The following is a 15,544-nucleotide window of genomic DNA, read 5'->3' on the forward strand; positions in this document are numbered from 1 at the left end:
GTTGTTGTATTTATGAGCAGCTAAATTCTCTAATCTAAGGTTTGATGGAATCTATTGGAGGATGATACTTTACTGCGTTTAATATAGATTTGCCTTTAATTTTTATCTACTTGTTCAACTATATTTTCATTGTTGTTAATTGAAGAGCTCTCAATTAGCTGTGCCTATTTAGTGTGTATATTGCTTGAGAGAGAGTGCACATTTAGGTAGTTGTTGAACAACATCACTCCTAACGTAGTTGAGGGATTGGTACGGAGGGTTTAAAGGCGGGATTAGAGATAACAAAGCCTTGGTGCGATTGTCGTGAGCGATAAATTAGTGCCAGCTAGCGTAGTTCGAGAGAATACGTCTAGTAAATTGTAGTAGTTACTCGAGAGAGAGCTACGACACTTAAAGTACTCACGATCGGTAGAAAATATTTAGGTGAAGTTATAGGAAATGTAGCAGGAAAGATTCCGACGATAGGGAAAATCATAACCTTAGACTTTTCCAAATTTTGTCTACAATATTTGCCTTGTTAGTTATAAATTACTGCATTTTTAATTACTTTGATCTTAGTTAATAAACTCTGAAAATATTATATAATATTTCTGAAAGTTGATTACTCGAATTCGTGCAAAACTATTAGTTGTAATTAACACGTTATTTTCCTGTGGGATTCGACTCCGGACTTATAAATCAGATTATATTTACAACGACCGCTTAGTCCTTTTTATAAGGTATAGTTGGGCGTGATCAAATTTTGGCGTCGTTGCTGGGGAAGCAACAGTGTTACTAATTACAGCTATAAGAATTTGTAGGATTCTTAGTTTAGTCAATTTTATCCATTTTTATTCATTACATTGAAATTCTAACGTCTGTTGTCTTGTGTGTTATAGATGTATGCCTAGAAACTCTTCAAGAACTGATAAATTATTTAAAGAATTACCGGATCCTGAAAAAACTTTCAAGGCATTAAATCGTGCAAACAAGAAAGACAAACAACATCATCACTCAAGAGAACAGATTGAACCAAACGTGGGTGACGCTTTGGATAATTAAAACAATCGAAACAATGTGAATGACCCGAACAATGAGGGTATGGCACCTCTTGTGCCAGAAGCAGCTTTGTATGATTGGGCACAACCCATTGCTGAAAATTTGGCAACTGCAATTGCAGTCCCTCAGATACAAGCAGAGTTATTTCAAATCACAAACAACATGCTACATTTGCTGCAAAACAAGGGAATGTTTTTCGGGTCTTACATTGAAGATCCACAACAACATCTGAAAAATTTTCTGTCAATTTGTGTCACGCAAAGGCAACCGAATGTGACACCGGAAGCAATAAGACTGTTGTTGTTTCCATTCTTAGTGACAGGAGAAGCCCAGACTTGGCTTAATTCGCTCCCCATAAATTCCATTACCACTTGGGAGGAATTAGGCAAGCAGTTTTTGAACAAGTTTTACACACCAAATAAGACCGCCAAGCAAGTTGATGAAATATTAAGTTTCAGGCAGAAACCAGCTGAAATATTACAAGAAACATGGGAGAGGTTCAAAGGTATGCTGGTTAAGTGTCCACATCATGGCATTCCAGATCAGATATTGAGACACCGGTTTTACATGGGATTGGAGGATAATTTGAAGGCCAATGTTGATGCTTCAGCAGGTGGAGCATTTTTGAGCAAGTCATTTAGAGAATGTAAAGTCCTGCTAGATAAAATGGCTCAAAACTCAGGCTGGATGACAAGAGACACTACAATCATCCCTATAGTTCGCTCAGTAGCATTGGACCCAAACAATTTCATAGCCAAGAATATGGCTACTCTGATGACACAAATGATTATCCTCACCAAGAAGATTGATGAATCAGGCCAGAAGCAGGTACACATAGTTGACACGACTAATGGGGGATTATGTACACTATGTATTAACCAACCATACGTGTGTTCATAGAGTGGTGAAAGTGATAACCAGAACTATCAAGAGAACATGAACTATGTGGGCAACTATGGAGGCCAGAGGCAAGGTTGTCAGAATTGGGGGCAGCAAAATTAGCAATATAGACCAACACATCAACAATACAATAACACCAACAATCCTTGAGCTATGCGACCACAGGGTCAAGTAGTACCTTACCATAGGCAACATGGGTACAGTCAGCATAATCAACAGCTAGCTTATCAACAACCTCAGCAACAATAGCTAGTGAGACAAGATGATGGGTTGTCTGAAATTAAAGGAATGTTGCAGCAACTGATTGGGTCTAATGAAAAAATGCAAGAGAAGGTGGAAGCACATGAGTCAGCGATAAAAGGTATTGAGATTCAATTAGGACAAATATCTATGGCTATGAATAATCATCCCCAAGGGACTTTACCTGCAGACACACATGTCAATCCGAAGGAGTAGGGCCCGAATCAACTTATGGCGGTGAGCCTAAGAAATGGTAGAGATCTTGATTTAGAGCAAGAAATTGCTCATGAGAGCCGGTCATCTGAAACACTTGTGACAGTGCCAATCGAGTTAGATGAGTCAACTTAGCTAACAGAAGTAAGAGTGCAACCAGCCCATGAGGAAATAAACAAGGAAAAAAGGTTGTGGAGGATACGGAGAAAGTGCAGGAGAAGGCATTAGAAAAAGTGCCTGAGCAGGATCTAACTCAAGCTACAACAAAGAAGCGACCTCCGGCACCCTTCCAATAGAGGTTGGCCAAATATCAGAAGGATGAACAGTACAAAAAATTCATGGAAATGCTGAAGCAAATTCAGTTAAACATTCCTCTAATTGATGCTCTGAGGGAGATGCCCGGTTATGCAAAAATGATGAAGGACTTGATGTCTCATAAGTTCGACTTCCTAGACTTGGCAACTGTCACGTTGACACAAACTTGTAGTGCTGTTGTGTCAAGACCTATAGCTGAGAAGTTATCTGACCCTGGAAGCTTCATAATTCCATGCACCATAGGTAGTTATGCATTTGCCAAAGCATTGTATGATTTGGGAGCAAATATAAATCTGATACCATTTTCTATATATAAAAAGTTAGGTATTGGAAGAGCAAGGCCCACATCCATGTTACTGCAACTAGCTGACCGAACGGTGAAAAGACCGTCATATATACTTGATGATGTACTTGTGCAAGGTGAAAAATTCGTGTTTCCCGCAGATGTTGTCATTCTGGACTGTAAGGTTGATGAGGAGATTCCCATAATTTTGGGAAGACCGTTCTTAGCCACATGGAGAGCTCTGATTGATTGTGAAACGGGGGAGCTGAAAATGAGGCTGAATAATGAAGAAATAATATTTAATGTGCAAATGTCTATGCGGCGACCTAGTGAGTTTGCAAATTGCTCTTTGTTAGACATGGTGGATGTAATCATGGAGGAAGATGATGAGGCACTTAATGCAAAAGACCCTCTAACAACCTGCCTTATGAACTTAGAAGAAGTAAATGGTGAGGACTTGGCGGAATGGGTGTTGGCTCTTCAAGGGCAAGGGTACTGGAAAAGAGAGCTCGAATTCGAGCCTTTACACTCAGAAGAAAGAAAGACCCCTCCAGCCAAGCCATCGATCGAAGCACCGCCACAATTGGAGCTAAAACCGCTACCATCTCACCTCAGGTATGCTTTCTTGGGACCTAATTCGACTTTACCTATTATTATCTCATCTGGTTTGTTAGATGTGCAGGTAGAACAACTTTTGCAGGTGTTGAAAGAGTGCAAGAATGCAATTGGTTGGACCATTGCAGACATTAAGGGTATCAGCCCGGCCTTCTGTATGCATAAAATTCTATTGGAAGATGGGCACAAACCTTCTAGAGAACATCAAAGAAGGCTGAACCCTAACATGAAGGAAGTTGTAAAGAAGAAAGTGATCAAGTGGTTAGATGCGAGAATTATTTTTCCCATCTCAGATAGCAATTGGGTTAGCCCAGTTCAGTGTGTTCCAAATAAAGGCGGGATGACTGTTGTGCAGAATGAGAACAATGAGTTAATCTCAACAAGAATAGTCACGGGATGACGAATTTGCATGGACTACAGAAGATTGAACAAGGCCGCCTGAAAAGATCATTTCCCCTTGCCATTCATTGATAAGATGCTAGATAGATTGGCAGGGAAGTCCCACTCTTGCTTCTTGGATGGATACTCGGGGTACAATCAAATATCTATCGCCCCGGAGGATAGAGAGAAAATGTCATTCACCTGTCCATATGGAATTTATGCTTTTCAGAGAATGCCATTTTGCCTATGCAGTGCACCCTCCATATTCCAAAGGTGCATGATGGCCATCTTCACAGATATGGTAGAGGACATAATGGAGGTTTTCATGGATGATTTCTCTGTAAGGGCATTGAGGTGGACCGCGCCAAGATTGATGTAATAGAGAAGCTTCCACCACCCACTTCCGTCAAGGCAATAAGAAGTTTCCTTGGTCACGCCGATTTTAACAGGCGGTTCATAAAAGATTTTTCCAAGATTGCTAACCCTTTGTGTAAATTGCTTGAAAAAAATCACCCTTTTGTAGTTTTTGATGACTGCAGGGTAGCTTTCGAAGGATTGAAGAAGAGGCTAGTGTCTGCACCTATCATAGTTGCACCCGACTGGGAGGAACCATTTGAGCTGATGTGTGATGCAAGTGATCATGCTGTGGGAGCAGTACTTGGATAGAGAAAATATAAAATAAAGCATCCAATCTACTATGCAATTAGAACATTGAATGGTGCTCAACTGAATTACACAGTGACAGAAAAAGAGATGCTAGCAGTGGTGTTCGCATTTGACAAATTCCGGTCCTACTTGATAGGTTCGAAGGTAATTGTTTATATTGACCATGCTGCTCTCAGGTACCTAATTGATAAAAAGGAAGCAAAGTCGCGCCTGATTTGATGGGTTCTACTGCTACAAGAGTTTGACTTGGAAATTCGTGACCGGAATGGAACGAAAAACCAAGTTGCCGATCACTTGTCTAGGATTGAAGGAGCTGAAACGAAGGTTGAGGTGGAAGATATCATGGAGACTTTCCCGGATGAACAACTGTTATCCACGATCCTTGAGGAAGCGCCATGGTATGCAGACATTGCAAACTACCCGGCAAGCGGTATTGTTCCCTATGAATTGTCTTCTGTGCAGAAGAAAAAGGTTTTTCGTGATTGTCGCATGTATTTCTGGGATGAACCATATTTGTTTCGGATTTGTATTGATAACATGATCTGGAGATGCATTCCCGAGATAAACCAAGCTTCTGTTTTGCAGGCATGTCATGCTTTGCCTTATGGAGGTCATTTCGGAGGAGTAAGGACAACTGCTAAAGTTTTGGAGTCGGGCTTCTATTGGCCGACGTTGTTTAAAGATGCACATTTTTGGGTAAAAAGCTGTGATGAGTGTCAAAGGATGGGGAATATTTCCCGTCAACATGAGATTCCCATGAACCCAATCCAAGAAGTGGAAGTATTTGATGTATGGGGAATCGACTTTATGGGACCATTTGTCAGTTCATAGAACAACAAGTATATACTCGTAGCAGTGGACTATGTCTCGAAATGGGTAGAAGCTATAGCACTCCCAACAAATGATGCAAAGGGAGTTATTGGTTTTCTAAGAAAAAATATCTTCACCCGATTTGGAACTCCAAGGGCAACCATTAGTGATGGAGGAACTCACTTCTTCAATTGAGCCTTCACAAAGTTGCTGGAAAAATATGGCGTACGCCATAAGGTTTCCACTCCGTATCACCCACAAACAAGTGGACAAGTTGAGGCGTCAAACAGAGAAATCAAGAGTGTTTTAACCAAAACTGTAAATGCGACTCAGACTGATTGGGCAAAAAAATTGGATGATGCACTATGGGCCTACCGCACTACATTCAAAACTCCGATTGGTATGCCACCGTACAAATTGGTGTTCGAAAAGGCGTGTCACTTACCCGTGGAGCTAGAGCATAAAGCGTTTTGGGCATTAAGGCAATTAAATATTGATATGGAGGCCACTGGTACAACTAGAGTCACAGAACTTCATGAACTCGATGAGTTTCATTTCCATGCTTTTGAAAGCACCAGGCTGTACAAGGAAAGGATGAAGATCATGCATGACAAGCATATTCAAGAGAGGATTTTCAAACCCGGAGATGTCGTGTTGTTGTATAAATCAAGATTGAAATAATTTTCCGGTAATCTGAAATCTAGATGGTCGGGACCATTTAGAGTGGTGCAAGTACTCTCAAGTGGAGCTGTAGAAATTGAATCCGAGGATGGAACGAACATGTTTATAGTTAATGGGCAAAGTTTGAAACATTACCTTGGCATGGATGAGGAAAATGTTATATAGGTGATTCATTTGAAGGAGCCCAATTGTTGAGTGAACCTTAAGTTTGATCGCATGCGTCGTGCCGCAACGTTAAATCAGGCATTCGTTGGGAGGCAACCCAATTCGTAGTTTATTTTAGCTTAACTATAAATTTTCGTTTGTTTTATGCACTAACAAGTTTTTAATTTAATCTTGGTGTCTGAACAGGTAATGGAGCATGATTGAAATTATGGCACTTGAAGTTGTTCACGAAACAAAATAAAAATTACATGCATACGCTCCAAAAAACGATGCGTAGCTCACGACACCCAGTTCAATGCACAGCGCACCTGGAAGCAAACCCCGCATCGCAAACATTTCACCTTGCGGCACAACTTGCATCGCCTGCTTCCCAGCGTGCTTTCCAGGTCGCGTCGTGCAGTCTTCAGTGCGCTATAAAGCTCGCGTCTCATTCTTCACAGCTCGCTAAGGAACTCGCCTCGCCAGGTAAGTTTCTCGCTCGGAGCTTGCGTCGCCAAGTTCTAAGCATGCATTAGGGATCTTCTCGCACGGTCCTTTTCTCGCTTAAATCCTCGCCATTCATGTGCCTAGATCGCTATTGGTTTTTCCTGGCCATCTCCCATTTTACTCAGTTGGCCAGCCCCCATGCACGCTTCAGAGATCACCTATTGTCCATTGCTCACAAAACCTACTGTCCATTGTTCGTTTGGGAGCTTTCCCAGCCTAAGCACAACAAACCACTCCCTTTCTCGCTAAACACCACGCGTCGCCAAATCTTAAGCGTGCTATAGAACTCACCCAACGAAGGATTAAACGAGGTCACTCTCGCGGCACTGCTTGCATCGCATGCTGCCCAGCGTGCTTTCAAGCTCGCGTTGCTAGGTAATTATCTAGAGTTTATGCTCATGTCGCAAGGGATACAGTGACAACAACTTGGCGTTAAGCCTTGCATCGCAAATGATACAGCTCGCTAAGCAGTACCTCATATTAGCCTCGCGTCACGCGGATTACAACGAGATAGAGCTCGTTGTGGCGTCGCTTCGCGCTGGTTATCGCGAGGTCAGTTTTCTTTGATTTTCAATAACATGCTGCAAACCTCGCCCAGCCAGACCACACACTCGCTATTACCTCGCTTCGCCTGCATCTCATCTCGCTATGGAGCTCGCTTCGCCAGGTGAATTGGTCGCTGGGAGTGCGCGTCGCTAGGTAAGTGATGTTTTAATATTTTTGTTAGCTTAGTTTTATAACTTATGTATATTAAAACATTACTTTGTTTACTAACTTTTTTATATTAAAATACTACTTTGTTTTCTAATTTCTTTATATTAAAACACTATGTAATAACCCGGCCAGTCGTTTTAAAAGTTGTAGCCCCATTCCCCTATTTACTTCTCATTTTGTATTTTATAACTGATATATGACTTGACAGAGTAATTGGTTTAGGTCCGGTGAGGTTTTGGATTGAATTGGAACACTTAGTTTCAAGTTTTAAAGCTTAAGTTCAAATAGTGACCGGATGCCGACTTATGTGCAAATGACCCCTGAATAAAATTTTGATGATTCTAACAGCTCTGTATGGTGATTTTGGGCTTAGGAGTGTGTTCAGATTTTTATTTGGAAGTCCGTAGTTAAATTAGGCTTGAAATGGCTAAAATAAAAAATTTAAGTTTGAAAGTTTGACCGGAGAGTTGATTTTTTGATATCGGGATCGTAATCCAGTTTTGAAAATTTTTATAGCTCAGTTATGTCATTTATGACTTGTGTGCAAAATTTGAGGTCAATCGGACTTGATTTGATAGGTTTCGATATCGAATGTAGAAGTTAAAAATTCTTAAGTTTCATTAAGCTTGAACTGGGATGTGAATTGTGATTTTAGTATTGTTGGACGTGATTTGAAGACTCGACTAAGTTCGTATGGTGTTTTAGGATTGGTTGGTATGTTTGGTTGAGGTCCCGGGGGCCTCGGGTGAGTTTCGGGGTGGGTTTTGAGGGAGTACAAGCTTTTCGACACTCTAATATTGTTTTGGGGGTCTTTGGAAGTGAGGACCGCACATTTTGGAAGTACTGAGGCAAAAGGAAAGTGCGGACCTCAGGGGAATTGTGCGGACCGCACAATTTTGTGTGCGGCCGCACTCAGGAACTCTCAGATTCAATGGTCTGACTTCGGAAGCTTATATCTTTTGATCCACAAGAAGTATTGAGATGGTTCAAAAACAAAAGTTGTAGCCCTTCGTGTCTAGTTTCCAGAAAGATAAAGAAGTCATCATTTGGACATCTATAGAGAATGTTATGGCCAAAATACTAAAGCCTGGCAGTGTAGTCACCAAGAGAGTGCGGCCGCAGGAGCTGGGATGCGCGGCCGCACTTGGAATTGTGCGGACCGCACATGGTGAGTTCAGAGAATGTACTATATAACCGAGGCCTAGGGTATTATTTCATTTTTGGGACCTAGAGAGCTCGGTTTGTGATGATGTTTTGTGGGTTTTTCAAGAAATTCACCGGGATAAGTGATTCTAACTCAGATTTGGTTAACATACATGAATATATCATTGTTTTCATCATCCAATTAGTATTGTGAGATGGAAATTTGGGGAAAATTATAGAAATTTCATAAAATGAATTTTTGGGATTTGAATATCGATTCGAAGTCGGATTTGAGTGAAACTAGTATGGTTGGACTCGTAATTGAATGAGTTATCGGGTTTTGTGAGTTTCGCCGTATTCCGAGATGTGGGCCCCATGAGATATTTTTTTGAGTTAATTTTGGATTTTTATTGAAAAATATAGTATTTTCTTATGGAATTGATTCTATAATTTTTGTTGACTTTATCGAATTAATTATGACTAGATTCGAGTCGATTGGAGTCGGAAAATCGAGGAAAAGACCTACTACTTGATTAAATTAGAGCAAGTCGAGGTAAGTGAATTGTCTAACCTTGTGTGGGGGAAATTTCCCCTAGGATTGGTATTTGTATGATAATTGTAATATGATGAAAGTCGTGTATACGAGGTGACGAGTGTGTACACGGGATAAATGTGAAAGATTATATTTTTAAATTGTGTAGATCACTGTTGCATATTAATTAAATTATTAAATCTTGTTATATTCCCCGTCATTGATCTGATTTATATACTTTAAATTTGCTTGACTTTCTCCTGCTAATTGTTTTTACCTGTTTAGATGAAACTTGGTTTCTTTTATTCTATGCATTATTTGAAGGTGGAATTTCTTTAATTTAAATATTATTAATATGAAGTATTTGATATTTTAAATTTGGAACTGAGGCAATGTATTAAAATTTTTTAAATATTATTTTTATCGAGTTATTTAATTTCTGAATATTTTGTGAGATTTTTGTACTCATTGTGATTGAGCCGTGAGCTCCCTGTTGTGGAAAATATTGTTGATGTTATTTATTTTGGCAACTTAAAATATTTGGGCACTTGAGGTGCAAATTATGATATATTGTGATATTGATACGCATGCGGTGGTATAAGGTCTGGGTGTTGAAACGCATGCGGTGAGATAAGGGTGGCTTGATAAGCGTGGCTAGTAGGGGAACTACTAGAAGTCATGCGGTGTGATAAGGGTGGCTAAAACGCAGGATGCTATTTCGGAAAAAAATATTTTTCTTTTAAATTAAATGTAAAGGCTCCCGCAGTGATAAAAGAAAATGAGATATTGTGAATTTATTTATGATTTGGGGCTATGAGGCAGTACCTCGGGAGTGCCCTTGTTGATATTGATTTATGGCCGCAGTTGCCTTTGATTATTGTTGTGATTTTCTTAAAGTTGAAAAGAATTCTGTTTTGTTTCCACAAGGTATTATTTGCCATTATTTTGCGCAGTTAATTGGTGACATACTACTTACTTTATTCATTTCCATTGTCATTTTATTTGTATTATATTGTTAAACATTTCACCTTGTCTTTTATTATTCCAGTAGGGCCTGACATGACCTCGTCACTACTCTACCGGGGTTAGGCTTGGCACTTACTGGGTACCGCTGTGGTCTACTCATACTAGGCTTCTGCACATCTTTTTGTGCAGATCCAGGTACATCCTACCAGTCCAGACATCAGTGAGCTACCTGTGCACGGAGACTTCGAGGTATATCTGCCAGCGTCCACAGACTCCGGAGTCCCCTTCTATCATTATTATGTTGCTTCCTTATTTTCCTAAGACCCTGATATATATAGATACATTGAGGATATATTCTTAGAAGCTTGTGACTTATTTCTACCGGGTTTTGGGAGTTGTAATTATTTGAATTTGAAGATTATTTATTTCAGATTTCTATTGTTATTCCGCATTGATAGGCTTACCTAGTCTTAGAGACTAGGTGCCATCACGACATCCTACAGAGGGAATTTGGGGCCGTGACACACTACTTTGTATTCTAACTTGTTTATATTAAAACACTACACAAAGATAGGTGCAAATGGAGCCTTCAACGATGAGGGCGAGGACGGTTTCTGATCAAGGAGTCTTTTTGTCATGATCCAAAATCCCACCACAGGCGTCGTGATGGCACCTAGTCTCAAGACTAGGTAAGCCGATTTCCATTATATTTTTGAAGCCATTTTTTTAATAATCAAAACTAACATCGGAAATAATTACAATACACAACCTCCCAAGACTGATAATACTGAGTCACAAACTCTAACTGAATACATAGAATGATCACGAGGACTGAATATACAATACTGTTTGATTACAAATTAATAGTATAATGAAATGAAAAGACTCCAAGGGACTGCGGCGACCAAGCATCACTATCTTGAATCCTTATGATTCCGCTTTAACTCTGCTCAAGTCCGATATTTTCAATACCTGGCTCTGCACAAAAATATACAGAAGTGTAGTATGAGTACACCATAGTCAATACCCAGTAAGTATTAATACTAACCTCAATGGAGTAGAGACGAGGTACAGTCAAGACACTCACTAGTTTAATAACCTGTGCAATATAATATACAAAATAATAGGAAACAATTAATAATGGAACAACATGAAAAAACTAGTGATATGCACAATAGACAACAAGAATACCATTAATATCACTCAACAATTAATAAGTACAACTACACCAAATTAAATCAAGTCCTTCAAGTAAATGTCTTTCACATATAATTCTTCCAAATAATTCTCTCAATAAATATCTTCAAATATAATTTTCTTAAATAAATATCTTTCATATAGTTCTTTTGAATAAAAATCCTTCCAAATAAATATTTTGAATATAATTCTTTCAATTAAAAGTCACCATGTCACCCTTCATTTCAAAATTATAAAAATACGAGTCTCAGCCTAGTTTCATATTTTTCGTAAACACGAGTCTCAGCCCATTTTTCATGTTTCCACGACACCTCATGCCCATAATTAAATTATCATATTTTTCCAGTACCTCATGCCCTCAATTCATATCTCAACTGCACAGACAACTCACGTGCCAATATCCTCAATGTATATAATATCCACATGATCAATTTATTTTTCAATAAAGTAAGGTTAAAATATTTAAATCAAGTAAGAAATCAATAAATGAATGAATTTATTTTAGAATCATTTGGGTGGAGAAAATAACATTTCAAATAAAATGAAACATCAGATCAACTACTGATTTGGATATAAAAATTTATTAAATTAATACATATTAGAATATTTCTTTTATTTAAAACAACTCAATAATCAAAACAAATACAACCCAAAAATACAAATCCTCAAAGTTTCGTACGAAAAAGTCAAGGTCAACACAATACCTCAAGAAATACAAAACACTTAATATTAGGTCAAATAATATATCACGGAAAATACAAGAATTTATATATTTCGGAAAAATAAAGTAACCAAAGGCAAGTGCAGCCATAGAGAATATCAACAAAAGGGAACTTCCGAGGTACCGCCTCGTAGTCCCAACTCATAAATAAATTCACAATATCTCATTTTCTTATATCACCGCGGGACCCTTCACATTTAATTTTAAAGAAATTATTTTTTTCGAAATAGCATCCCGCATTTTTAAGCCGCCCTTATCACACCACATGACTTCTAGTAGTTCCCCTACTAGCCACGCGTTTCAAGCCACCCTTATCTCACCGCATGCGTTTTAACACCCTGACCTTATATCACCGCATGACTTCTAGTAGTTCCCCTACTAGCCACACGTTTCAAGCCACCCTTATCTCATCGCATGCGTGTCAATATCACAATATTTAACAAATCGCACCTCAAGTTCCCAATTATCACAGCATAATACACCTCAAGTGCCCAAATATTACAACATTTCATAAATTGCACATCAAGTGCTCAAATCTTACAACTTATCACAGATTGCACATCAAATGCTCAAATCTTATAACATATCACAAATTGCACATCAAGTGCTCAAATCTTACAACATATCACAAATTGCACATCAAATACTCAAATCTTGCAACATATCATAGAAATCGACAATACATTATTTTTCACAATAAGGAGCCCATGGCTCGATCCTAATGTGCACAAAATCTTAACAAAATATCCGGGAGTGAACAACTGAACAAAATAATATTTCACATAAATTCAAGGTGGCAATCACACCAAATCATCATATAAAACCAATTTCAACAAATAAGGATCTAGGCATGACAAATAGAGGATTTAGTAAGAGCCAATAATTTTCAACTTAATATATAAGGGCGTATAAGGATTTTAAATCAATGAAATCTGCACATATAAACCAAGTACGTACTCGTCACCTCGCGTACATGGTTTTCAATTACACAATTTGCACATAATACTTAATGTCTAAGGGGTATTTCCCCCACTCGAGGTTAAACAAGACACTTACCTTTTTGAAGTTAGATCGATATTCCAAAATAGCCTTCTTGTTTGAATTGACCACCGGACAGCTCAAATCTATCCAAATTAATTGTATAACTCCATTAAAATTCGTCGGAAACAATTCCATCGACTTAAAAATTTATTCTAAAAAGTCAACAAAAGTCAATGCGGGACTCGCCTCTCAGAATCTGACATAATTTTCATGAAATCCGAACACCCATTCTGATACGATTTCAACCATACCAATTTTATCAAATTCCAATAACAACTCGACTTCCAAATCTTAAATTTTTATTTTTGAAAGATTTTACAAAAATCTTGATTTTTCCTCCATTAAATTTGAATTAAATGATGGATTCAAAGACATAATCATGGAAACTAATCAAAACTGGATAAGAATCACTTACCCCAAACACCCACACAAGAATCTCTCTGAAAATAGCCTTCTACCGAACTCCAAATTTGATTTTGAGTTATGAACTCAAACCCCCGTTTTTGGGACTTTTAATTCTGCCCAGATAGGCTTTCTTCGCGTTTGTGACCATAGCTTCGCGTTCGCGAAGCACAAAAATGTGCTGCCCATATTCCTTCTTCGCTTCGCGATATCCTCATCACATTCGTGATGCCTTTCGACCTCTGCCCTTCGCGTTCGCGAGACACGAGTCGCATTCGCGAAGGCTTAACGCCAGGCATGCCCCGAACTCCCTTTCCTCTTCGCGTTCGCATTTGACCCCTCGCGTTCGCGTAGGCTTTCCTCATCTCCTTCTTCGCATTTGCGTCTTCTTCATCGCGTTCGCGATGGGCAAAATCCCAACCGTCCAAAATCCTTCTTTGCGAACTCGTGAGACCCTTCGCGTTCGCGAAGAACAATACCAGATACCAGTTCCAGTAGTTGCAAAACAAGGAGAAATGGTCCGAAACCATTCCGGAACTCACCCGAGCCCCCCGGGACCTCAACCAAACATACCATCAAGTCCCAAAACATCATACGATCTTAGTCGAACCTTCAAATCACCTCCAACAACTCGAAAACCACGAGTCATACCCCAATTCAAGCCTAATGAACTTTGAAATTTTAAATTCTATATCTTGTGCCGAAACACATCAAATCAATTTGGAATGACTTCAAATTTTGCACACAAGTTACATTCGACATTACGGACCTATTCCCACTTCCGGAATCAGATTCCGACCCCGATATCAAAAAGTCAACCCCTGGTCAAACTTTCCCAAATTTTTAGTTTTGCCATTTCCAGCTTAATTTCACTACGGAGCTCCAAATAATTTTTCGGACACGCTCCTAAGTCCAAAATCATCATACGGAGCTAATGGAACCAACGGAACTCCATTCCGGAGTCGTCTTCACATGGTTCCGACTACGGTTAAAATTCTAAGACTTAAGCTTCCTTTTTAGGGACCAAGTGTCCCAAATCACTTTGAATCATCCGGTAACTGAATTCAACCACGCACGCAAGTCAATACACATAATAAGAAGCTGCTTAGGGACTTATGCCTCCAGACGGGGCTTAACTTCTTAAAACAACAAGTCGGGTCGTTACATTCTCCACCTTTTAAACAAACGTTCGTCCTCAAACGTGCTAATAATTATTCTGAGGTTACCGAATTGATGATTTTTACTTTTACACATATACTCACGGTTGGTCCCACACTATTGTATTGGAGGTAAGTCCGGCAATACCATCTCATTTGAGATTATTTCTTCTATCCATATTTGTGAACCTTAAGACCAATTTCTTACACCAAACATTTTCAGAAAGTCCGATTTTTCATCAACGCACGATATTAGTCTCAACTGGCTGTAGCAACTCGTGCCTACACACATCAACTTTCTTGATAGTGTTGAAGTACTTCAAAATTTTTCTGGAGTGTTTCATTCTCCCCCACTTAGGATCATTCGCCCTCAAACACATAACATAATTTGTCTCTTATTTTGCAATTCTCAATCCTTCAAATTTTACTAACTCCCAAATTTTTCAGAAATTTTGGCAGAGTCTCCCCTATTATTTGGCATATCCACCTGCCATAGTAACACCAAAACAACTCCTAATAACACATCCACAACCCAATAAAATACCTCAAGGTATATATGAATAACACCAATCTCAGCATTACAAGCACTGCATTATCATTTTGATATCAGGACATGAAGCACATCATATGCATGCTCATCACCACATCTCAGGTCTTAAAAGCTGTTCATAATTAATCCCAGTATCATCAATTAATCTCATATTAACTACCACATCATTTCGAATTTTCATAACACTGACAACAGAATGTGAGGCATGAAGACCTCATGATTACTTACTCGGATTAATGAGTCACATTTAACGCCACCTGAGCACTCACCTCATAGGCTAAAACTCAATATTTACAGCATAAAAATGACTGAATATGAACAGAAAATA

The 15,544-nt window shown here is 39.0% G+C and overlaps 1 protein-coding gene and 1 non-coding gene across 2 annotated transcripts; one reads left to right on the forward strand and one right to left on the reverse strand.

The window, feature by feature from the left end:
* Positions 1-1,467: 1,467 nt before the first annotated feature.
* LOC117277416 (small nucleolar RNA R71) lies at positions 1,468-1,574 on the reverse strand. Its single transcript, XR_004507712.1, has one exon. It is a non-coding gene; the product is annotated as a small nucleolar RNA R71 (small nucleolar RNA).
* A 1,155-nt stretch (positions 1,575-2,729) lies between these two features.
* LOC138901937 (uncharacterized) lies at positions 2,730-4,004 on the forward strand. Its single transcript, XM_070189737.1, has one exon. The coding sequence runs from the start codon at positions 2,730-2,732 to the stop codon at positions 4,002-4,004; it is 1,275 nt and encodes a 424-aa protein (XP_070045838.1).
* Positions 4,005-15,544: the final 11,540 nt, after the last annotated feature.

This window comes from Nicotiana tomentosiformis, chromosome 11, assembly GCF_000390325.3.
Source record: "Nicotiana tomentosiformis chromosome 11, ASM39032v3, whole genome shotgun sequence".
Taxonomy (NCBI): Eukaryota; Viridiplantae; Streptophyta; class Magnoliopsida; order Solanales; family Solanaceae; genus Nicotiana; species Nicotiana tomentosiformis.

What these genes read in the sequence shown, in the direction of transcription:
- LOC138901937 (XM_070189737.1), top strand. Translation starts at nt 2,730, where the DNA reads ATGGAAATGCTGAAGCAAATTCAGTTAAACATTCCTCTAATTGATGCT.